This window comes from Castor canadensis, chromosome 3 (genome assembly GCF_047511655.1).
Source record: "Castor canadensis chromosome 3, mCasCan1.hap1v2, whole genome shotgun sequence".
In the NCBI taxonomy this organism is placed as follows: domain Eukaryota; kingdom Metazoa; phylum Chordata; class Mammalia; order Rodentia; family Castoridae; genus Castor; species Castor canadensis.
In genome coordinates, this window is record NC_133388.1 from 131,516,901 (window position 1) to 131,542,278 (window position 25,378).

Genomic DNA, 25,378 nt, shown 5'->3' on the forward strand with positions numbered 1-25,378 from the left:
CTAGTCTCCTTTGCTTTTCTGAATATAGGACATTTTCATTCATCATTTAAAAAACAGTAACAAAATAACCACCCCACAAAAACCCTTGGGTTTTAAAGCATATGAAATCTGTAGCATTTGTTGCTAGAAACAAACAAGTCCTTTTCATGAGAACCCTGAAATCTATAAAAAAAACTATTTATGACTCTAATGCCTCTTATTTTACTTACTGTTAATCATATTAATACAACCTACAGTCATACATATTTATGAAAAAGTTTGTGAATTTTATATTCATATGTAGTTAACATCACTGAATTATTAAAGTTACTAGTAATCTTACACCCTTTGATTAGATAAATTTTCTTTTGCAATTTTACATGTTACAATGTTAATTTATCTATCCAGAAGCATCACATGTGGATAGCTTAATAGCATAATAGAGTCACTCTTCACCTCACTTTTCTTTAACTCTGACTTATCAATCATGATGACACCAGATTCTGACCTGTGATAGATAAGTCCTATCTTCAGGATAATGGGAAAGCCTGGGAGAGGGCTAGCAGATGGCTTGATAATAAGAATAGATTTCTAAGGCTTTAACACATTTAAGACATGTCAAACTGAAACTATGAAAATTTTGAATAAAGGCATTTGGACTAATGTGGAAAAAGCTGTGTCCATCTTAAATGCTGAGGGATTCCATAAAAACCAGGTTATAGGAGGACAAACAGACATATAGTGAGAAATACACGCAAGATTTAAAATAAAGCAGACTTAAGGTTGTAATTATCCAAGACTCTCAAGTTCTATCTTGTCCTAAAATGTAATATTTGTTCTTGCTGGGCCAAGCATTTCTAGAGTAGGCAGTTGTCTAAGATTCAGAGGTAGAATTAGATGCACTATTTCTTAATCTTTTAATTCACTATAATAAATCAGGACAACTTCAGTTATCTGTACTGTCTTAAATTGATTGAAGAAATGACAAGATAGAATAAAAGTATGATCCACCAAAAGACATAAAAGCACAGATTTAAGCTTCTGATCTGAATTTAGCATTTTCTTTTGCTTCCAGACCACGGTGCTAATCTCACTACCTACCCTAAGGCTAGCCCTAAAATATTTATACACTCTTCCAAGGACTAAGTTACAAAGCATATCAAAAATTATTTGAGGCCCAAGTAATCAATGTGATTTTTTGCATGCACATATTATAGATTGGGATTGAAATTTCGCAGCCATGCTTTGATCCTGCTGTGGGAATTCTCCCCTGAGACTATCTACTTACTGGCCTTTGCTGTTTATTGGACGTTGGATCTCTCACATAAATAGTTCGGTCAGTATTACGTACTGGTTGAGTCTTCAAATCTACTCCATCGTCATTCAGACTGTCTTTCCTTTTTGATTTTATACATCCCATATTTCCTGTTGGAATATAAAAGCAATAATATTGTTTTACCATTCCAGAACTGGCTTTAAGCCACCCAAATCTCTTCATTTAAGAAAAGTAAAACTACTACATTCTTTTCCTTTGTTGTGCATAGATTAATACACTCAAATCTGGATAATGCCCACAAATGGCTTTTGGTTGGTCATTCATTTCTTCATTCAATCATTCATTCATTCATCCATTGATTCATTCGAAAGTATGCATTGAGCATCAATATTCTGTCTGTAAGACAGAATTCCTACTGTAAACATACTCATATTCTGTGGCAAAGATGTGTGAATTAAAATTATGGTACAGTGTGGCAAGTCAATGACAGAGGATGCATAAGACCTAAGAAAGGACATCTATAGCTCAGGCAAGACAAAAAGGAGATGGTCAAGGAAGCTTCCTGAAGAAAATGCTCTGAATGGAGAAGGAAGGGATGTCAGTCAGGTGGCAAATTCAGTAAAGGGATTTCCAGAAGAAGAAACTTCATGTGCAACCAAAGTGACCTCAAGATCATGTGACCCCTTCAGAGAGCTACTCTGACACCATTAAACCCTCTGTCTACGAGTGGGTAGAGAAGGCCAGAAGTAGGGGCTGGAGAAGGAGACCTGTGTTAGGTTCAAAGCTGGCAACTTGGATATTCCACCTGCAGTGTACGAGGCGAAGGGGAGTGGACTGGAGGCTTCAAAATCAGGTGCGATTAAGAACTGGAGTGGCTCTAACTGAATGCAGCTTAGGACTTAGGAGGCCTTCCCCAAGTCAGGAAATAAAGGGGACACTGGTATGGAAGAAAAGATACTTCTAGGAACATCTAGATGATAAGATCCAGTAGGTTTCCCAGGAAGAGATCTGAGCCTGGAAACCAGAAGAGATGGTGGAGCTAGACATAATGATGGCACCCATAAGCTGTGGTTGCAGATAGGTCTGGGAAGGGAAAGCCCCCATGGGAAGAAGAGACTTGTGTTGCATAATGTCTGTAAATGCTAAACTCTTCCATTTCTTCATTCACTTAATTCTAAGATGGACAGAGAGTTCTCTGGAGACTAAAGGAAGATTTTGAAAATCTGAATCAGATAATTATCTCCTTGTAGTACAGCCTTGGGGTTGAATGCATAGTTTAGAAACAAAACAAAATCTATTACAATCTCCATTACAGGGCTTACAGGGCAGTGTTTCCCACAGAACAGATTCTTTTGGGGTCTAGTGAGGACATGGTGCTTCCCATTTGATTGGTGTGATTCTAGAGCACTGCAAAATTGGGGTTCAGTTCTAGAACTTTAGAGGAGAGGAAGGTGACTTGGGGTTTGGGGGAGAGGTGCTGCAAAGCAGGCAGTCCCTCATCGGGAAGAAGTTTGCTAAGAAATGTCTAGGGATTGTGTCTGAACTCTGTCCTTCCCTGCCTGGTTGCCACATTGTCCTGCGCTCTTGCAGGCTTCCAGGTGGTCTGTCAGCTTGGACTTGTTTATCATTTCATTATCCTGTAAAGGCTCTAAAGAACAGCCACATCTCTTTTTGAAACTAGTGAGCTGTAGTTCCCAAAATAAAGGGGAAGCAAGTACTTCTTTCATTCAAAACAGCACATTTTTCCACTGGCTAACGTTTCTGAAATGGAGATAGGTTTTAAAGTTGATCTGTAAATAAGCATGTGAATTCCTTCTTCTGCCACCCTCTCCGATAATACCCCCAAAGCTGTGTTTAACTGATTAGTCCTTAAAATGGTGGTTTATTAATGAGAAAAACATGGTAATAGGAAAGCACTGTGAGCTCAGACCCCTGAGCACAGGGCAAACTCCAGGGAAAGGAGACCTTGGTTCGTCCCCCAGACCCACCGCACATCCAGGCCCCTTGAAGCACCTGTCTCCATCCCTGTCCCACTCAGCGCATGTATGAGGCCTGACTGACAGAGCCGCATTTAACCTGCACATGCAGGAGACCCTGAGGATACACCTCTTTCTTTCTCCTTTTTTCCCCTCTCTCCTCTCTCATCCTTCACAAAGGCTATAGTCCCAGTCAGTGAAAGAGCATCCCTCACCAACGCCATCATGATTTCACTCTTAACTTGTCTTTCTCCCACCATCAACACTCCCAGCTAGAACGGAATCTGGTTAAGCCAGCCGCCTCTCTGGTTCATCTAAAACAGCCTGCTCAGAACACATTTTTGAAAGAACTATGGATCCAGCAGCTTTGGTTGCAGGGCTTGTGACTGGCAACAGATTCATAAGACCCCTTTTGCCAAATGGTGGGTAGGTGAAACCACCCCAGGCTGTTTTGAAGCAAAAACCTCCAGAACTAACTTCCAGTTTGTAGGAAATATAGGAGAGAGAGGGATAAAATAAACCGACAAATCCACAATGTGCTGTATTCTAAAGATGACGAGAGAGAGAGAGAGAGAGAGAGAGAGAGAGAGAGAGAGAGAGAGTGAGAGAGAGAGAGTATGGGTGGGGAGGAGGACTTCAGGGACAGTACCTGAGCCTTGACTCCCTGAGCACAGAGATCATTTTGGGGGCCCTGTGATTCGACAAGAAACCTCCCATGATATGGTGATCCTCAAACAAACTCCAAACAGGGCTTGCAGTTTCTGATGCCATGCAAAGGTTCCAGAAAGGTAGAAAACACAGTCTACTCCTGACAAAAACTGAGGGAGTGGTTCCACATATCCAAGGGATAAGAGCTACAAATCACAATGATCTGCACCCTAGAATTTTCTAATAAACATTTTTAATGTGCTGAGCATCTCATTTAATCCTTGCAGAAACTCTTATGTTCAAGGCATTGTTATGCCCACTTTACAGAGGAGTAAACTGAGGCTTAGAGAGGCTAAATCATCAGTTCCAAGCTACAGCTAGTGATCTGGAAGTCATCCACACATCATTTTAGTCTAAAGCAAATTTCACAGCCTGTATTCTTACTGTTTTGCCATACGATATCTATCTTAAAATTCCTGTTTCATTAAATGAAGAGATTACTTTCCTTGCCTGCCTGCCTCTTTTTCAAAAGAATATGAAGCACTTTACTACACAAGAGTCAATAAAGAGGTTAATACAATGTAAACAAAAAAACCCAGAACCAGTGAAAAGAGGCTAATGAGAACATGGTCACATTGTGGCTAACAAGTCTGGTATAACTGAGCTGCACGCTTGCCCTGAATTTGCAGGAAGGACTAGAGAGCTGCATGAGTCACATAGGGGACAGGAAAAGCACCCTACTCCTCTGGTGAAGAATTCTAAGTTTGGGGGAGGGGGAGATGAAGGAGGATAGCGGAGGGGGTGAATTCAAGCATGATGTATTTCATATATTGTAAGAACCTTTGTAAATGCCACAATGTACCCCCCACCCAGCACAATTTAAAAAATAAAATAAAATAAAATAAAAAATTTTCTAAGTTTGCTTAAATGTGTAAATATTATTGGCAATTTCCCCTTAATTCCATTTTGATAGTAAATAAAAGGACATTTTTAGGCAGAGTCTTAAAAATGATCATAATCCCTGAGGGTCTGACCTGCAAATATAACTGTGGACACTCATGTGAAAGGTCAAGTGCCTGGGCTACAGAGATACAAACAGACAGCAGCCTTTTGCTCACAAAGGAACACAAGGAACCTACTGAAAAAAGGGAGGTTGGTGACTTCTCTTAAAGTTCTCTCATGGGAAGATAGCCATGTGGGTGGCTAATCCTCATGTAAGGGTCTTAGAATATTGAAAGAATGATTTTTTAAAAAACGAAAGAGTCTGGGTTCACAATATGTAACTCCTTGTAACCATCCTATGGTCTCCATAAGACCTTAACAATACCTACTGATTGTTCACCTGCTTGACCAAGAAACCAAACTCTGGGGATCACTTTAGCTGCACTGCACAGGGCACCAGGACGTTCACACTCTCATTATTCATATCAGAAAAAGAGACCACATAAATGTTTATCAACAGGGGGTCTTCATTGAATTAGGGAAAAGTGAGAGGTAATTCCATCCTCTCCTCTATCTAGTCACCTTCTGTCTACTATATAAGGGTTTTTAAATTACTCCTCAATCATATTAGTGGATCTTAAGGAAACTAAAAATAGAACATTGAATACCACTTTCTTCCTATAAACTCTGATTATTCCAGACTGTTCTAGTCTATTCTGTCCTATCTGATTTCTATTCTAGTCTTATGAATTCTAGAATATGATTCTGTTAATGGTCTACATAATCCTAGGTCTTAAAATTTAAAAACAGTCAGTAGGATTTGCCCCTCCTCACCCATGACTCAGATAGCTTGCCATTATAAAGTTCTATAAAATATACTGTGTTTGCAGGCATGGTGGCACATGCAGTAATGCCAACACTCAGGAGGTGAAGCAGGAAGATAACGAGTTCAAGGCCAGCCTGGGCTACAAGGTGAGACCCTGTCTCGAAATAAATAGATAAATAATAAACTGTTGGTGCCATGTTCTGTTTTATTTTAACTTACACTTCTTCTGCCTTTATCCTATTACCTACCAAGAAAGAAACTAAAACCTTTTTTCCCTTTGCCACAACTTCCCAAATTGAATGCCTTAGTACCATTCATTATCCAGCAACATGTGTGAAGGCTCCTGAAGAGAGCTCTGAAGTCTGACCTCTTGCCTGACCTTGCAATACCAAGCAGTCACTCACCTAAAGCAAACAGCGTAACCACAAATGTCAGTGAGGGTGGGAGACAAATGGTTCCTCAGGGAGAAAAGGCAAGAACATTGCCTGGCAATCCAGGGTTCATCTGGCTTCAAAGCTGCACTCTTTACCTGCCCAAAGCCTTGCTACCTCTCCGTGGAAGTGAGCCTCATCTCCAAGCATTTCCTGAATTAGGAAGCTTAGAAAGTTACAAACAAGAGAGGAAACCCAAGGAAATATAGCTGGTGGATGGATCCCAAGCAAAATGAACTTGGGCAGGTTCAAGTTTGATAGAAGGAAATCATCCCTATAACAATGTCTGTGAGTTCTCACACTCGCTTGCCTTCCAGAGTCAATTCTATAACCCAAGAGATTACTTGGTTATAGAAGTAATCTCTTCTGGAGAAGAGAAGTAATCTCTTGTGCATTAGAGGGTTTGTGCCCTCTTATGCACAAACCTGTACACACGCTCCTGCTGCTTCCCTTCACTTTCAGAAAAGAAACTCTGTCAGAGAGTTTTACCTGCCTTCAAGGGAGGTAAAATGCTCTCTCCATACTTCCTATCAAAGCGGCAGGGCCAGAACAGCCACAGGGAGGCAGAAGACAGAGTGCCAGAACGAAGCTCCAAAACCGATTCCATTAATTCTTAACTTCCGAAGTTCAGACCTTTCTTCAGTTAGTTTTTCTAAATCCCTTAAAAAGAGAGGGAGCTGTAAAGGCTGGAACCAAAGTTTCCTTACTTAAGTAATACAATTTTTCTCCTTACCTACCCTAGTAGTCTTTTGCAAACATTCTCTGATATTTTTCTCCATAAAAATCTCCCCCAAACCCAGAGCTGATACACTGGCTAAGCTGGTAACCTTTCTTGGGGTCTCATTAGTCTGGACCATAAAGTAGCTGCTGAGATTTGACTGGGCATTGCTATTTTGGGGAACGTGACACAGACACTGGGGAACTTCTGGATTGCCTGAGAACTTCCACAGGCCCAGAGAATGGAGCCCTGAAATGACCTCCAGCTCTGCTGTCTTGATTCCCTCTGTCTCTACTGCACCCCCTCCTTCTGTGAGATAGCAAGTGAAGAGAGAAGGAGCCCCTCCTTCAGACCTGGAGACATCCTGCCAGGTTAGCTGGCTCCAAACTGCCTTTCTCTGTGTCAACAAGTAAGGCTCTCCCCAGGGCTTAAATGCCATAGGTAACAGGAGTAGCAATTGGGGGTGATTAAGCCAATACATGGGTATCCCTCAGATTCTTGAGCCACTCCTGTGGGAAGCAACGGTCTCCAGTCTGTGACTGAGGTAGAAGGGAGGAGGATATGACTTACAAGCACAGTAGACTGAGATAGAAGCCATGTCCAAGGTGTCTGCTAGCCCCCACTCACTTTTATGGTCGGGGATCAATGCAGAAGAGGCAGTGAGGTGGGAAGTGGCTTTAAGTATGCATACATAGGTACAAGCTGGGAAGATAGCCATGTGGGTGGCTAACACTCATGTAAGACATCCTCAGACATAGGAGGGAGGTTCCCAGGTCTGTCTGAAGGAGTGGCCCATTTTTGTCTTCATGGTGAAGAAAAATATGAAGACAAAAGAGCCAGACAATGTCCCAGGGCTCCCCTCACTTATCCTGTGGAAGGTTTGTTAAGCAGGAATTAGGACAGTTCCCTTGGCTTTCCTTCAGGAAGGCAGAATCACAAAACCCTAAGGGCCCACACCTGCACCAGCAGTTTGACTTAGTGAACTCCCAGAACCAGTGATCAACATAATGGTCCATGCAGAGTCTGTCAAACCACTGTGGCACAAGGGGAGGGCCTCCATGGTGCACCCTTCTGTAACCCCACCCTATTGCCTAAAACCCCAAGCCCTGACAGGCTTCCTGCATTTAGCCTTATCCAACCACCAGCCTTACCCATTTGAAGCTACCATCTTTGTTTGGGCAGTTGACTTTCACTCAGCTGCCTGCCTCACAACTGGAGGTGTACTTATGCTTTGCTAATAAATCTCTCTCTACTATCTTTCTGCTCTTCACGGTTCTTCTGCTGCCCCTGGGGCAGTGTTCAAATCTTACACACTCTACCCCAGGACAGTGGGTACCACAGGACTGGTAAATGGGAAGAACCTATTCCCATTTACCAGGAATAGGTTCTCGGGGGTTCCAGAAGTCCCCTCATGTCTATATATCATCCCCAAGCAGTGCTTTTTGAAATCTCAACAGCCACTCCCCAGGCCAAACTTGGGAGGCTGCAGGCACATAGAGAATATGGGAGAATCAGCAGCTTTGGCCCCAAACAGCACAAGAGCAATCCTGTCCCTACCAGGATACCATCTTTGTAAGGACCAAGGGGAAGAAGGGGAAAAGTAAAGGACTAGGTTATTACATGAGAACTGGAAGAGTCTAAGCCTGTTGGCAAAGTAAAGATGTTTCCCTGCCTGCTGTTAGGTGGCTGAGGACCTAATGTGTGACTGCTGAATTACAGGGCATAAATTCTGCAAGGCTGCTATTCATAAAATGCAGCAGGTCCTAAAATTAGATAATGGTGACAGTATCCAATGTTGAGAACATGCTAAAGACCACTGAGCTGGTTACTTGAAAAGGGTGATTTTTATGGTCTATGAATTTTATGATTAAAAATTAGTCTGAAAAATGTCTCCTACCCAAAAAGATATGGTGTAGCAAAGCTGTGTCCTGTTTATTTATTTTGAATTATAAAATAATTAACAAATAAAGATTGTATATATCCAGTGGCTCCCTGTTTGTGACCCAAATCTGACACACTTTAATTTATCTTATATCTGCAGAGTCTTTATCTGGTTTGAAGCCACTTTATCATCTGCCACAAGGCAGAAGCACAAGACAACCCAAGGAATATGGAGTTAGCGATGAATGGATGTTTTAATGGGAACACATAAAGTTAATGATGCATGAAATAGCAAACTACCTTTGTTAATCAGAACCTCAATGAAGCACTGACTATAGAGTGGATTGTCACGTTACTAGACTGGTCCAGAAAACAACTGCCAGAAATCAAGGGGAATGGGAGGGTGAATTTCTGGAAGGCGAGAGGGAAAGCTGAGGATAATGGGGATATGAGATAGGCATGAGATGAGCTGTGCAGCCAGCTTGAAAGTCCTGTGATTATGGACAAAGCCACTCTCTTCCCTGCACTCCAATTTCCTCATCATAAAATGAACTCACTGGGCTTGGCATGAGAGGGCAGACGATCCTCCCAATCTCTACCTCCCAAGTAGCTGGGATTACAGGCAGAAGCTAGCATGCCTGGCCTGTATTTCTTTTGAGAAGTGTTTGTTCAGTTCATTTGCCCATTTATCAATTTGGGTTGTTTGTTTTTTGGAGTTTAATTTTTGGAGCTCTTTATATATTCTGGATATTAATCCTTTATGCAAAACAAGAGACAGTCCTAAGTTTTTAGGATTTTAAACTAATTTTTAAAATTCTTTGACTTTAGTATCATGTTTTTATTACATTTGAAGTTCAAGTTTTCTACTTCTTTCTGGTGTCCCTCTATACCTCCTCACTTCCTTCCACATCTCGGAATGGTTCTATCCTTTCATTCCAAATATTTTTGCAAACAGCTGCCACATCTACACACCCTAATTTCTCCTTGTTATAAACTAAAGTTTAAGGATGTCATATTTGTTGGGAATGTTTTTGTTACTTTGATTTCCTTCTGATGTTTCCAAATTTATATTTAAACTTACATTAAAATTTTAGGTTTTTTTTCTTTGCAGAAACAGGTACTAGTTTTGACATGCCATTTGAAGAAATAGCACTAGAACATTAAAGTGCATACAGATTTTTAAAAATAGAAACTATATCCAAGTAGTAAAAAGAAACAAGTCTTGGGCTGGGTGTGGCTCACCTGAGTTCAAACCCCAGTACTGCCAAAAAACAGAGCAAAATAAATCTTCTGGTAAACTGGGATCTCTGATAGATCATCAAATTGATCTTCAGGTAATCTGGTTTTGGAAAATTAATCTAGAACATGATACCCCAACACAAAAGAATCCTACATAGCCAATAGTATTCTATTTTATACATATTTATTGATGTAAAAAGATATTCATAATATATTTAAGTGAAAAAAGATGAAAACAGTGTATGAGGCATGATATCATTTTGTGATGGAGAAAAGGCACAAATAAATAGAAAAAAATAGGAATAAATAGTTAAAATGTCATATGTTTATAGGTGATGAGATTATAGGTATTTTTGATTTTGTCTTTCCAATTTTTAAAACTTTCCAATCAGATATACATATGAATTTTAAGGTCTTTTATGTCCTTGCGGGAAGACTATACTCAATGTCCCTTATTTAAAAAAATTAATGTTATCTAATTTCACAAATTATATATGCATAGAATGTATTTTATTATACATTTATACTATAAATATATATGGTTGTCTGTACATAAAATATAATGTATGCATATAAAATCATTACATCATATACATATAATAACATGTATGTTATGTGTGTAGTATGTTGCATATGGTATATACACATTACATATACAACACAAACTACATGTTATTTAATATATGGTGTACATTTTATTATATATAACATATCAAATATATACAAGTATTTATATTTACCTATACTTATACAATAACAGGAACTCTTTTTAAAATTTTCAAACAATTAAAAAAATTGTAGCCTGAGGTCTTTCAAACCTAATGGTCTCTGGGAGTAAAGAACTTGGGAAAGGTACAGCTGGAGCCATAGTCTTTGCTAAGAATTGAAATGGAAATGAAATGCCAACCAGGAAGCTTTTTACTAGACATAGGAAAACCTCTGGATGTCCAAGAGATGAGGCTGAATGTGTGCTGGAGGGATGATGGCCAGGACCCAGACTGCAATTCAGCAGGGGCCAGGGGAGCATGCAGTAAGAGAAACAGGCCACCCTGCAAAGGTGACTGCAATGAGCAGAGGGGCAGAGAGGTAGCGGGGCTGACTGCAGCAGAGCAAGCTAGGAGTAATCAGGGGACCCCCATGACAGGACGCAGCTGTCAAGTCCATCACCGTCCCAGTAATGGTCCCCTGCATCAACATGCAGGAAGAAGCCCCTACTGCATGACTCGTCCAGTTGCATAACCCTTAACTGAGCAATTTCACACAGAGGAAGGCAACAGTGATTGCTGAAACAAACGTGTGTGTGTTTTTTTTTTTTTTTGAGGGGGAGGCTGGTTTTGTTTCTCTTAACAATAAAAGGGAACACAATGAAAACAAGATGAGCTCATGAAACTTTTGTGTGGTAGGAAAATAGGCCATTTAAAGGACCTGAAAGAGAAATTAGAAGCAGAGCCTGAATTATGCACGTACAACTGACCAATAGGCTTTACTGACATCAATTTTGTTTCCAGGCTCTGATTTTTATTAATTTGTTTATTTATTTATTTACTTTGGAGGGACTGGGGTTTGAACTCAGCTCTTGCAAAGCAGACACTTTACTGTTTGAGCCATACCCCTAGACCATTTTGCTCTGGTTACTTTGAAGATAGGATCTTGGAAACTATTTGCCCCAAGGGGTGGCCTTAAACCTCGATCCTCCCGGATCTCAGTCTTCTAAGTAGCTAGGATTACAGGTGTGAGGCACTGGTGTCTGGCCCACGCTCTGATTTTTGTGATCTGTAACCCAGGCACATAAATTCAGAAATACACGTAATTAGGTATTTATGTCCCACTTTAAGCATTAAAGTAACTTACAGAAATGCATGTGACGCAATAGAAACTATTATGAAATCAGTAAAAACGGAAACTACACTTGATACCTAAGGGTTGCTGGATATTACATTGCACTGTAGGTTTATGCACAGTCGTTCGGTGTGGCTGGCAAATCTACAAACATCTAGCTTCTCTAGAGACCCATACAAACAGGAAATGTGTCCACGGGTACACACAGACCTGTTCTCCACAACAGGGCTTCTCAACCTCAGTACTGTAACACTACAAGCCAGAAAATGATGGGGTGCTGTTGTGAGCTTCAAAAGACATTTAGCAGAATCCCTAGCTTCTATACTACAAGCCTGTAACTGCCAAGCCTCACACCTACTGCCATTTATGATAGCCAAAAATGTCTCCAGACATTGCCTAATGTCCCCCCACTGAAACTCATCTGGCAGGAAATCTGATGTTTTATTGCTGGTAAAAACCTCATAATAGGGTTGACAGAGTGGCTCAAGTGGTAGAGCACCTGCCTAGCAAGTGGACAGCCAAGTTCAACATCCAGTACCACCAAAAAAAAAAAAAAGCCTCACTATAAAACCTCAAGTATTGATGTTTAACTGTTACAAATCAGGGCAGAACAATCTACTTTCATAGTCATCAGTAGAAGATAGGTCTCCCATCCAAGTGGCTACCCTGCTTAGCTTCCAGGATCAGATGACATCAGGTGTGTTTAGGATGGTAAGGCCTGATGAAAGGTAGGTTTGATACCCCTTATAAAACATGTATGGGGAATGGCCAGAATCTTGTCTAAATAGGTATCTGCCACTCTGCTTGTACACACACAGACATGAAGATGTATACAGAGCTGGCGCCTGTTGAATGGACCTCTATGAGAAAATCACCACCCTGTATGTATAATTAAATTTAAACTAGTCTTGGGAGATAAAGATGGAAGAAATATTGAGAATGGTCTATCCTGCCTATTCCCCCTGTCATGACCACACCAGGGGCAAAAGAAATCAAACCAAGATTAGATACTCAGATTTTATAGATTTTTTTTTTCTCTCTCTTTTTTTTTTGTGGTGCTAGGGTTTGAACTCAGGGCCTACACCTTAAGCCACTCCATCAGCCCTTTTTTGTGATAGTTTTTTTTGAGATAGGGACTTGCAAACTATTCGCCCGAGCTGGCTTCGAACCACAATCCTCCTAATCTCTGCCTCCTGAGTAGCTAGGATTACAGGTGTGAGTCACCAGTGCCTGGCACTCAGCTTTCATTTTCACTGAAATTAATAACAAAAAAAACTCATTTAAAATGATACTGTGAACAGAACAGAAAGCCCAGAAATAGAGTCCCACACAATAACCAACAGATTTTTGGCAAAGAAGCAAGGCAATTCAATGAACAAAGGAGTCTTTTCAGCAAAAATGCTATAATAACAGGAGGATGACAAAAATCTAAGCCCAGACTTCACACCACTCATAATCACAGACTGAAGTGTAAAATGCAAAACTATAAAATTCCTAGAAGGTAACACAAGAGGAAAGCTAGATGACCATGGGTTTGGTGAGCACTTTTCAGATTCAACACTGAAAGTGTGATCTACAAAAGAAAAAATATGTTGGACTTCATTAAAATTAAAAATGGCTCTGTGAATGATACTGTTAGGAAAATGAAAAGATAGCCATGGATTGAAAGAAAATCTTTATAAAACATTTGCCTACTAACAAACTGGTATCCAAAATATACATAGAACTCTTCAAAGTCAATATAAGAAAACAAATAACTCAATTTAAAAAATGGGTCAAAGACCTTAACAGGCACAATGTAGAAGACATAAAATAGCAACTAAGCATATGAAAAAGTACTCTATAGCATAACAGGAACTCTCTTTCATTGCTCAGGGGATGTAGATGTCTAGCCATTTTGGAAGATAGTCTTAAAGTTTCTTTCAAATTTATACATGCTCTTACCCTATGATCAACTCCTTCATATTTACCCAAAGGAGCTGAAAAACCTGTATACAGGTATTTACAGCAGCTTTATTCGTTTTGCCAAAATGTGGAAACAACAAAGATGCCTTTCAGTAGCTGAATGAATAAATAAAGACAACAGAATATTATTCAGCACTAAAAACAAATGAGCCATCAAGCCACAAGAAGACATAGAGGAACCTTAAGTGCATACTGCTAAGTGAAAGAAGTCAATCAGAAAATAGAACCCACTGTGTGCTTCCAACTATATGACATTCTGGAAAAGGCAACACCGTGGAGACAGTAAAAAGATCAGTGGTTGGCAGGGATTTGGGAAAGGGAGGAATGGATAGACAAAACATGGGATTTCACGCCCCATTTCATGGGTAATGAAACTACTGCATACGACATTGCAATGGTGCATCCATGACATTGCACATTTGTCAAAGTCCGCAGAATATACCACACAGAGAGCGACCCTCAGTGAAAACTACGGAGGTCAGTTAATAATCCTGTCATAACAAATGTACCATGCTGATGCTAGATGCTAATGTATGGGAAGGTACTGAAGAGGGACTGGGGAGAGCTGTATGGGAACTCTGCACTTTCTGCTCAATTTACTTATAAATCAAAACCTACTCTTAAAAAGTCTATTAATGTGACAGAATAGGCAATGACCCATGTACTTTTGAATCAGTATTCCAGAAAACAAATCTTCAATTTTGAAAAGTCTGCTATATTTGATAGACTTATTAAAATATTTCTGTGAGAAAAGTTGTACACATGCACATAATGTGACTCTTAACACCCAGAAGTCTTAGGGCGGACTGTTATCTGCTCTGCCTTAATAATAATGATTGAAAATGCATTAAAGACTACTTGAGTCCATGAATTGCCAGCAAGGGCAACATAGCAAGACTCTGCCTCTAAGAGGGAAGAGAAGAGAGTGAAGAGGGAGGAGAAGAGAAAAGAAGAGAATTGAATTGAATTAAATATTCTTTGTTTAATTCCCAAACTTCTACAGTTTTAGCTTGGGAAAATAACCAGCAAGAGTGGGAAATCTATTAATGTTTAATGATAAAGTTGTTATTCCTGATATTAGGCCCATAGGTCATTTATGGTAAATGAAATGTGCAATTAGATTAGGCTTATATAGCAAGGCAAAGTACATCTGATAACACAACTCTGAATCTGTACAGGTACTACATATATTTGCATAGTGAACAGGACTTTATCAGTGATTCGTAACCTGGCAGGACCACTGCTTTTTATCACTAGTTCAATAACTCGATTATGTAAATGTAGGATGGACAGCGGGTGCCTAAGTTATATAGAACCATTCAATAGACAATTGTAGAGCCAGAGAAATTGATAGGAAGTGGCTGAATCTGGTGAGAAAATGTGAGTGGGAGGACAAGAGTCTTCTATTTATGTTAAAGCTTTCTAGTTGTTTTGATTTTTAAATTACGCACAAGTTATTAGCTTGAAAGTGATAAGAATTATTTTTAAATTAATTGAGAATGGGGCCGTAGATCAGTGGCAGAGTGTGTATCCTGCATGTGCAAGGTCCTGGGTTTGATACCTAGCACTGAAAAATAACTAATTAATAATACTATGTAAAATATGTTAAAAATTGTTCATATTGAGGGAACTCCTTTTTTTGGAGGGGGAAACTACGTTTTGATACATGTATATATTGTATAATACAAGAATCAATTTGTAAGGATGTCTAAAAGAATCTTGTAATTAAATGAAAATATATTCAGCATAAGTTTTGTAAAAATTGTTTTATAAACACTGTTTACATAAAAAGTTGAGTAGGAATATTAAAATCCAGTTAAATCGAAATAAAATTTTAATATGTTTTTCTCTTTCTTCATTCCCAAAGTATCCACAGCGAATGATAACACTTTACTTTTTTATAAAAATATAATTGTAAAAATTAAAAACCAATCACAGCTAGCCACTTATTATTCCATATACCAGCACCCAAACTGGCTGCTGGACCTCCCCAGTAACTGCGAGACAAGCTACACCTCCGAGGTTCTTTCTGTTCAGCTGCAATGCCTGGTGGTACAGCCTGTTCCCCAGTGTATATGGCACACATACCCAGAGGGCTGGGCTGAAGTTTCAATATATTGAAAGGAGCCAAAGGTTTGGAAAGTTCTTCTCCCTCAAGGCCTGGCATATACTTTGCTTGTAGCAGAATGAAGGTTAAAGTCAGGCAAAGATTTGAAGCTGGGCTATTCTAACCACTAAACAAGTAAGGCCAAGTGACTGTTGGAAATCCTGCTTTAGACTAGGCTGGAAACCAAAGCAGTGACTTACCAAGTGAGTTACCTGTGCAGAGCAGGTCACCAAAGTGGACTGGAGAGTCCCTTTAAACTCCAGTAGCTTAAAGATGGAAAAGGAAACAGGAGGACATGGCCAGACTCAAAGCTGGCCATGGGGGTGACTTAAAAGTGCTGCAAAATTAAGGAGAAGAAACAGAAGTGGTATAGACCCATGGCTCCTGGTGTGTCAAGGCACTCCAGGGCACCATAGTGAAGTCACAGGTGTGCTATGGGATACTTCAAATGTAATAACCTCTACCACACAGTGTGAGTGCTCCTAGTTCACGATATGTAAGTTTCAATGTCATATCATGCTGTGTTCTTTTCAACATTATATCTTTCTGAAACTGAGTTTCAGTGGTTGCTGTAATCAAAAAAAAAAAAAGTCACCTGAAAAAATTAACAAAGAGGAAGGATGGTGACGCTGGTTATGAGTCCAAGCTCTGAGAAGTTGTGGCAAGGCACACATATTCCATTCATGAGCAAATATTAAAGAATAACATAGGAATACAATTTTTCTTTCAATGCATGTGTATCATTTTTTGAATGGTACTGTATTATTATAACCAAAACGTATTCAGTAGTTGGACCTCACTTCTCGCTGAACAGAACTCTTCTGCATTTCTTCTGCTTTACGGTTGCCTAGAAAAAATTACACTCAAAGTGTTGTGAACCAAGAAAGCTTGAGCACCTGTGAACCAGTAATTTTAAAAAATGAGAAGCAACAGCCTGTGGGTTAGGGCAAGGCATGTAGCCACTGTAGCTTGAGAAGTGAGGCAGAAAGGCAGCAGCAGGTGGGGTCACTGGGCAGGTGCACCCTGGGAAGGAGAGACAGGGCTCCTGGCACCAGACCCCAGCACCTTCACCTTTCATATTGCCTATACACCTAGAAGGAGAAATAATCAGTTTCCAGGAAGGATTAGGACTTTCAGGACATCCCAGTCAGTCTCAGAAATTCTTTTTTTTCTTATAAAATGGGAAACTTTAATTGTTTAAAGCAAAGGCACCCAGAAACATTTCAGGTTGTCATACAATGTCACCACAAAAAATTACAACAGCAAAATGAAACACACTATATGCACAGATGCAGACATATCTGAAGTCTATTGTGTTTCAGAAATTCTTAAATCACATAATCAGCATAACGAATTCTGCTGAATTTCCATTTTTCTTATTGAAAATTTCTTATTTTTTTCATCATGATAGTCATCGAAGGCTCAAAACCCCAGTTCTCGTTGTAACTTCTGTGTCACATTTTATTAATTGGAACCTGTCAACAACAGGGTCCATCGACCCTGTCAACATTTGTAATATATATTATACTTGGTTTCTAGGCTTAGAAAAAGGTGTGTAGAAGAAAAATAGTGAATTTTGATTTTTTTTTCCTACATTGGTCTTTCCACTAGACTCTACATATTAATTATCAAAAGACCCATCTTAGTGATAACTATTCTGTATTGTTGTAGTTGCCCCTTAACTGGTTCCCATGGCATCAGTCTTTCCCCTGATCTTACTACACTATTATACTGACTTGTATTTTATCATGTTATTTTATATCCAAAATTCTTCTAAGACTGCCTTCTATCACTCGACCTGATTTGATGAGTTGATATACTGACACACAGAGAACCAATTTACAATTTACAATTGTGGCATTCCCTTCTCTATACACTCCTCACCCTCTGTTTATGCTCTGTTTATGTTTCTCTATAACATTACTACAAGAGTTTATCCATTTTATCACCTGTCCAGCTCTCATATAAACATAGGCCCAGGAAAGCAGAGATTTTTGTCATTTTTGTACACTGTTGTATTGCCCGTGCAAGGTACAGTATCAGCATTTGTAAATGTTCAATCAGTATTTGTGAACCAAAGAGTAGACAAAGGAATAAATTAAGTGAAATCACAGATGTTAAATGCTTCTCCCAAGGAAGGTGAACAATGTGCTACTTCCCAGTTTCCTTCCTTGTCCCCTAAAACAAGGAAAGCCAGATTACAGAGACATTATCAATCATACTTAAGTAAGAAAGGCTCCTATGACCTTTTGCACAAAGTCATGAAATTTAAAAAGCCAAGGAGCCTTTCTGACTGTGGCTTCTGCTAAAAACTGCAGCACTACAATTCCCACAGCAGTCAGGATAATTTTGAACAGCCCCCCTCCTCCGTCTTCATCTCTATTTGCTTTATGAAAGTTCAAGTGGTCTACATTTCAGATCTTCAGCTCACACTGGCCTCCCTGCAATTCCTCTGCTGTATGGTTTTACTGTACTTACACAGCCCACACTCATACCGTCAGGAAAATGAAGATATTTCTGTTGTAATCGACTTTCACGCTTTTCTCTGATTTGGTCCCCAACTAAGTGAAAAAATAAAGAATTCTACTTTTCAGCCTTAAGTCACGAGAACAGACAAAGAAGCAAAGAGTAGGTCACAAGGCAAAGCTGCATAAACTCTTCATTTTCTCAGGTGGACACAGAATTACAAAGCTGCCTCTTGGAGAAGCTTCCCACCTCGGCCAATGTGCATTCAGCCCCTGAACCTGGCAGGGCCCCTCAGCAATGCCCTATGGCCTCTTGGAAGCCTCCCCAGCCAGCCTCATGCTGAGCAAGAAAGGGACTTGGCCTCCAACAGGAAGATTAAGATTTTCAAGCAGCCCCAGGAAGAGGAAGTTACTTGTTCCCACAGGCCTGAGTTTTTCTTTAGGTGGGTATGTTTTCTCTTTTTGAAACCAGGAAGCTAAATTTGCCTAATGGTCAAACCCAAAGGGATTACAGATTCTTTCTTCAAGAACTCATAGCTGCCTGTGTTCCATCCTATCCCTTCATATTCAAATCACCCCATGGAAGAGAGGATTTCCAAACTTCTCCCTGTGGCCTACTCTAGTCCATCCTCCTCTCCCGGCAGCCCCAAACCCCCATGTTGCTGGGCATGGAACCCAGGGCCTCGAATATGCCAAGCATGCGCTCTAACTACTGAGCACACCCCAGACTATCCCGTTACTTTTGTGAAAAGTACACTATTACCAGGTCACTCATATCTATGTTTCCTAGTCTTATCACCCAGATTCCAAAAGTACACTCCATTGTATTTCAATTTCCTAAAAAGACAGAAATCAAAACTCCATTTCTTCCTCCTTTCTTTCTTTCTCCTCTTAAAAACAAAAAAACTGTTAGATTCAGACTTGCATCACTTACACTCCTACTTCCCTTAATTAGCCCTGCAGGCCGAGCAAGTTCTGCTTTTCTTGAAATAATCAAGATCCTCTCTCTCTCCTAGCATATCTGCTACAGATGTGTTCTCCCTTGGCAACGCATTCCAGCACCCAGCAGTCTGCTGTCAGGAATGTTTCGCTGATGTCATTTTAGCTCTGGAAATCCACTTCTCCCAGTTTTGATTTCTATGTAAGTAGAGAAACCTCACAAAGTCCCATGTAACCCTTCATGGGTCCTCACTAGAAGGAGTGGGTTAGAATCTGGTATGGTTTGATGGCACATAGTGGCCATAAACTGAGTTTGAATCCTGGGTTACTGATCAACCTTGGAGAATCACTTAATCCCTCAGCCTTGTGTGATTCATTTGGAAAATTAGGCTTTTGTCACTCGCCCCACAAGACCATAGTGGGATCAACCAAGATAATATACCCAGGCACCTACCAAGTGCTTCGTCTGGGAGCACTCTGATCATAAATACCTTATCGTTCCTTAGCTATCCTTGCTAGATTGGTCATTCTTAACTCACTTAAACATGTTTTTAGCTGCACTAGTTAAATAGCACGTTCTTTGTTTTTCCCATCAATGCAGAAGGCCACAATTCTTACCCTTGGCACATTTAGGCAACATGGGAGCTTTTAGGATAAATACACCTGCCCTGTTCCACCCTAGACAGTTAGGTCAATTGCTGGGAGTGATGCCTAGGCATGGATATTATTAAATCTTTCTAGAAAAACAAGTTAATATAAACTTGTCCATGCTGAGGAGGGCAACAGGAGAAGGAGGAGCAGGGTGGTTGGCAAAGGGGCCTGAACAAGCACATCGTGCTCCACTGAGGCCTCTGTGGAGGGAAACAGAGGGTCTCCTATTTGGATCACAGACAGAGAGAACAGAGACATCCAAGTTGGGGCCCAGGAACTGCTGCTGCCACCACCCCAGGGCCCTGGTTCCTTCCCATCACAGTCTGGCTTGGTCAGCTCTTCCTTTGGTTTTGTGCAATTGTGTGCAATACCTCAGCTTCCTTCTAATAAATTCCCCATGTTTTGCTGATGCTAGCAAGAGCTGTCCATAGAAACACAAAGGACTTCAGTTGGTACACACACCATGAGTTTAAATTAGTCTTAGTTATGTAGTCACAACTGACAAACCGGAAATTCAACTAGGGAGATGTGGGAGACTGCCCTAGCCTCTGCCACGGAGTACTCCAGATACCTTCTTTTTGGGCCTTCATCTTCTCCTCACTTGTAGAACAAATGAGTCAAACAAAATACCCATCTCTTCCAGCTCAAATTCCAGCTCAAGTTCTCGGAATCTGGGATAATTTTCACTTCTTTAACACGTAAGATAGATGCTGCACAGTTAGGAAATTCTTTTCTTTCCTTCTTGCTAGTCCCTGACACGGCTTATTTGCACTATCCTCACCTTTCCATTCCCTCCACTCCAAGAGTTTAACAAAATGTTGTTAGTGTATCTGGATATAAAAACATTGAAAGAATAGTTTCAAAATAAAGCTCTCCCTGACCTTCATCTTCACTCAAATTAACAGAAATCTGATGCTTTGTTTTTCTATCTAACATGACTCACACACATACCCATATCTCATTAGTCCATCGTCCCTTACTATAAGGAAATACCTGAGTCTGGGTGACTTTATAAAGACAAGAGGCTTATTTAAATTCATGGTTCTGGAAGTCCAAGGTCAAGGAGCCAGACCTGCTAATGACCTTTTTGCTGTCAGAATCCCAACGTGGTTAGGGCATTACTTGGTGGGAGCCAGGGAACATGTAAGTGCATGTCCTGGTCCCTCTCTCTCTTCTTATAAAGCCACCAGGAGGCAGTCATGGGGCTCCATCCTAATGACCTTATCAAGTCTAATCACTTCCCAAATGTCCCACCTTTTAACACCATAGAAGTTTCTACCCTCTTAAATACCTCCCAGTGGGGACTAAATTTCAGTACATGAATCCTTGCGGGCATACCCATGCCATCATGTGGCTGAAGGTGGCAGCTCAGTACCGCACACAGTATAAAGAGCCATGCTACCTTCCCACACTTTTTCTGGGACAGAGGCCAGCCTGTGCTAGTCTCCCAGTGCAGGTGGCAGGGCAGCACTGTGGAGTTCAGAACTTGATGAGCGATTTATCTCTTCCTTCACATCTGGCACTCAGGAATCATCTTCACATCACTGACAGGATACCGATCTAGAACAATTGTCCCAGCCTCACAGAAGGCACTGTGATGTAAATATGCGCCCTCACCGTCTGAGCTCTGCATTTGCACACACCCTTCCACAGCAGTGTCCTGTTCAGAAACCAGGCGTAATCTTCCAAAATCTCCCAGAGTACGAAATCTGACAAATCCAAAAGAGGAAGGTTTAGCCTGAAAAGCACTATTTTGAAGTCAGAAAAGGGCAATTCAATAGCATATAAAGGGAAACACACCTCACCAGTTCCAACTGACTACATTAAAAACTTTGACATCAAACACATTCCATATTCCCTCTCTCCTCCAAAAACAACCTAAGTACATCAGACCCATGCAAGTAAATGTCATAGTGGAACTCCCTTGAACAATTAATCCATGCTAATAAAAATTGAAAAGCATGAAATAAATATTTCTTAAAAACCAATAAAATGCCAATTTTTTTTCATTTAATTGAAATTTTTTTTTCATTTTTCTTTTATTATTCATATGTGCATACAAGGCTTGGTTCATTTCTCCCCCCCTGCCCCCACCCCCTCCGTTACCACCCACTCCACCCCCTCCCTCTCCCCCTCACCCCCTCAATACCCAGCAGAAACTATTTTGCCCTTATCTCTAATTTTGTTGTAGAGAGAGTATAAGCAATAATAGGAAGGAACAAGGGGTTTTGCTGGTTGAGATAAGGATAGCTATACAGGGCATTGACTCACATTGATTTCCTGTGCGTGGGTGTTACCTTCTAGGTTAATTCTTTTTGATCTAACCTTTTCTCTAGTTCCTGGTCCCCTTTTCCTATTGCCCTCAGTTGCTTTAAGGTATCTGCTTTAGTTTCTCTGTGTTAAGGGCAACAAATGCTAGCTAGTTTTTTAGGTGTCTTACCTATCCTCACCCCTCCCTTGTGTGCTCTCGCTGTTATCATGTGCTCATAGTCCAATCCCCTTGTTGTGTTTGCCCTTGATCTAATGTCCACATATGAGGGAGAACATACGATTTTTGGTCTTTTGGGCCAGGCTAACCTCACTCAGAATGATGTTCTCCAATTCCATCCATTTACCAGCAAATGATAACATTTCGTTCTTCTTCATGGCTGCATAGAATTCCATTGTGTATAGATACCACATTTTCTTAATCCATTCGTCAGTGGTGAGGCATCTTGGCTGTTTCCATAACTTGGCTATTGTGAATAGTGCCGCAATAAACATGGGTGTGCAGGTGCCTCTGGAGGAACCTGTGTCACAGTCTTTTGGGTATATCCCCAAGAGTGGTATTGCTGGATCAAATGGTAGATCAATGTTTAGATTTTTAAGTAGCCTCCAAATTTTTTTCCAGAGTGGTTGTACTAGTCTACATTCCCACCAACAGTGTAAGAGGGTTCCTTTTTCCCCGCATCCTCACCAACACCTGTTGGTGGTGGTGTTGCTAATGATGGCTATTCTAACAGGGGTGAGGTGGAATCTTAGCATGGTTTTAATTTGCATTTCCTTTATTGGTAGAGATGGTGAGCATTTTTTCATGTGTTTTCTGGCCATTTGAATTTCTTCTTTTGAGAAAGTTCTGTTTAGTTCACGTGCCCATTTCTTTATTGGTTCATTAGTTTTGGGAGAATTTAGTTTTTTAAGTTCCCTATATATTCTGGTTATCAGTCCTTTGTCTGATGTGTAGCTGGCAAATATTTTCTCCCAGTCTGTGGGTGTTCTCTTCAGTTTAGAGACCATTTCTTTTGATGAACAGAAGCATTTTAGTTTTATGAAGTCCCGTTTATCTATGCTATCTCTTAGTTGCTGTGCTGCTGGGGTTTCATTGAGAAAGTTCTTACCTATACCTACTAACTCCAGAGTATTTCCTACTCTTTCCTGTATCAACTTAAGAGTTTGTGGTCTGATATTAAGATCCTTGATCCATTTTGAGTTAATCTTGGTATAGGGTGATATACATGGATCTAGTTTCAGTTTTTTGCAGACTGCTAACCAGTTTTCCCAGCAGTTTTTGTTGAAGAGGCTGCTATTTCTCCATCGTATATTTTTAGCTCCTTTGTCAAAGATAAGTTGGTTATAGTTTTGTGCCTTCATATCTGGATCTTCTATTCTGTTCCACCGGTCTTCATGTCTGTTTTTGTGCCAGTACCATGCTGTTTTTATCGTTATTGCTTTGTAATATAGTTTGAAGTCAGGTATTGTGATACCTCCTGCATTGTTCTTTTGACTGAGTATTGCCTTGGCTATTCGTGGCCTCTTGTGTTTCCATATAAATTTAACAGTAGATTTTCCGATCTCTTTAATGAATGTCATTGGAATTTTGATGGGAATTGCATTAAACATGTAGATTACTTTTGGGAGTATTGACATTTTTACTATGTTGATTCTACCAATCCATGAGCATGGGAGATCTCTCCACTTTCTATAGTCTTCCTCAATCTCTTTCTTCAGAAGTGTATAGTTTTCCTTGTAGAGGTCGTTCACATCTTTTGTTAGGTTTACACCTAGGTATTTGATTTTGTTTGAGGCTATTGTAAATGGAATTGTTTTCATACATTCTTTTTCAGTTTGCTCATTGTTAGTGTATAGAAATGCTAATGATTTTTCTATGTTGATTTTATATCCTGCTACCTTGCTATAGCTATTGATGATGTCTAGAAGCTTCTGAGTAGAGTTTTTTGGGTCTTTTTTAGGATCATGTCGTCTGCAAATAGGGATATTTTGACAGTTTCTTTACCTATTTGTATTCCTTTTATTCCTTCTTCTTGCCTAATTGCTCTGGCTAGGAATTCCAGTACTATGTTGAATAGGTGTGGAGATAGTGGGCATCCTTGTCTGGTTCCTGATTTTAGAGGGAATGGTTTCAGTTTTTCTCCGTTAAGTATAATGCTGGCTGTAGGTTTGTCATATATAGCTTTTATAATGTTGAGGAACTTTCCTTCTATTCCTAGTTTTCTTAGAGCTTTTATCATGAAATGATGTTGGATCTTATCAAAGGCTTTTTCTGCATCTATTGAGATGATCAAGTGGTTTTTGTCTTTGCTTCTTCTGTTAATGTGGTTTATTATGTTTATTGATTTTCGTATGTTGAACCACTCCTGCATCCCTGGGATGAAGCCTACTTGGTTGTGGTGAATATTCTTTTTGATGTGTTGCTGAATTCGGTTTGCCATTATTTTGTTGAGGATTTTTGCATCAATGTTCATTAAGGAGATTGGCCTATAGTTCTCCTTTTTGGAGGTGTCTTTGCCTGGTTTTGGGATAAGTGTAATACTGGCTTCATAAAATGTGTTTGGCAGTTAAAATGCCAATTTTTAACAATGATCGACTCAATAAATTCTTCTCTGAAGCTTTAACTAACAAATGGGACCATCACAAGAGATAATTCACTATAAAAGTAGAATTACTAAGTTAACTTACTCAAGGTTTTATATTTTACCGAACCTGAAACAACACTGGTATTTATGCCATTATTTTATGTGCCACTCTTCAAAGAGAAAAAAATGCCTACTTTTTAAGATATTAAGATATTATTAACTGTGAGCACAGAGGTATTAAAATATAAAAATACTTGTTTCTTAGAGCATGTAATATACAGTAAACATGTGCTTACTCAACAGGCATTATCTTAGCGATCATGATCTCTGTTTTGTTTTATCTAGGAATAATTGCCTCCCTTTCCCCCTGCTGGGGATGGAACCATAGCCTCACACATGCCAGGCAAGTATGCCACCGCTGAGCTACACCCCAGCCCTTCACGCTCGTTTAAATAGGGAAAAGTTAGGTATTGCTACATTAAGTTTTAATCAACTTGAGTAAGAAGTAGGTCTATCTTTTCTCATTTAATGCTGCAAGTGAATAAATAGTATTTGAAAAGTCTGGCCCAGAGTTTATTAGAGGCCAGGGTTCTGCTCCAGGCTGAACCTGTCTTCCAATGGGAACACTGCACTGATAGCAGGT

At 40.0% G+C, this 25,378-nt stretch overlaps 1 protein-coding gene across 2 annotated transcripts in view; it reads right to left on the reverse strand.

The window, feature by feature from the left end:
* Lyn (LYN proto-oncogene, Src family tyrosine kinase) overlaps positions 1 to 25,378 on the reverse strand; it is a 114,788-nt gene that overhangs the window by 60,119 nt on the left and 29,291 nt on the right. The window contains exon 2 of one of the 2 annotated variants that reach the window (XM_020179782.2): positions 1,331 to 1,404. In XM_020179782.2, coding sequence (XP_020035371.1) covers positions 1,331 to 1,399 — 69 coding nt within the window. In that variant the 5' untranslated portion in view covers positions 1,400 to 1,404. Of the gene's footprint in view, positions 1 to 1,267; positions 1,405 to 25,378 lie in introns of both variants that reach the window. The other variant, XM_020179780.2, reaches the window with a different exon arrangement.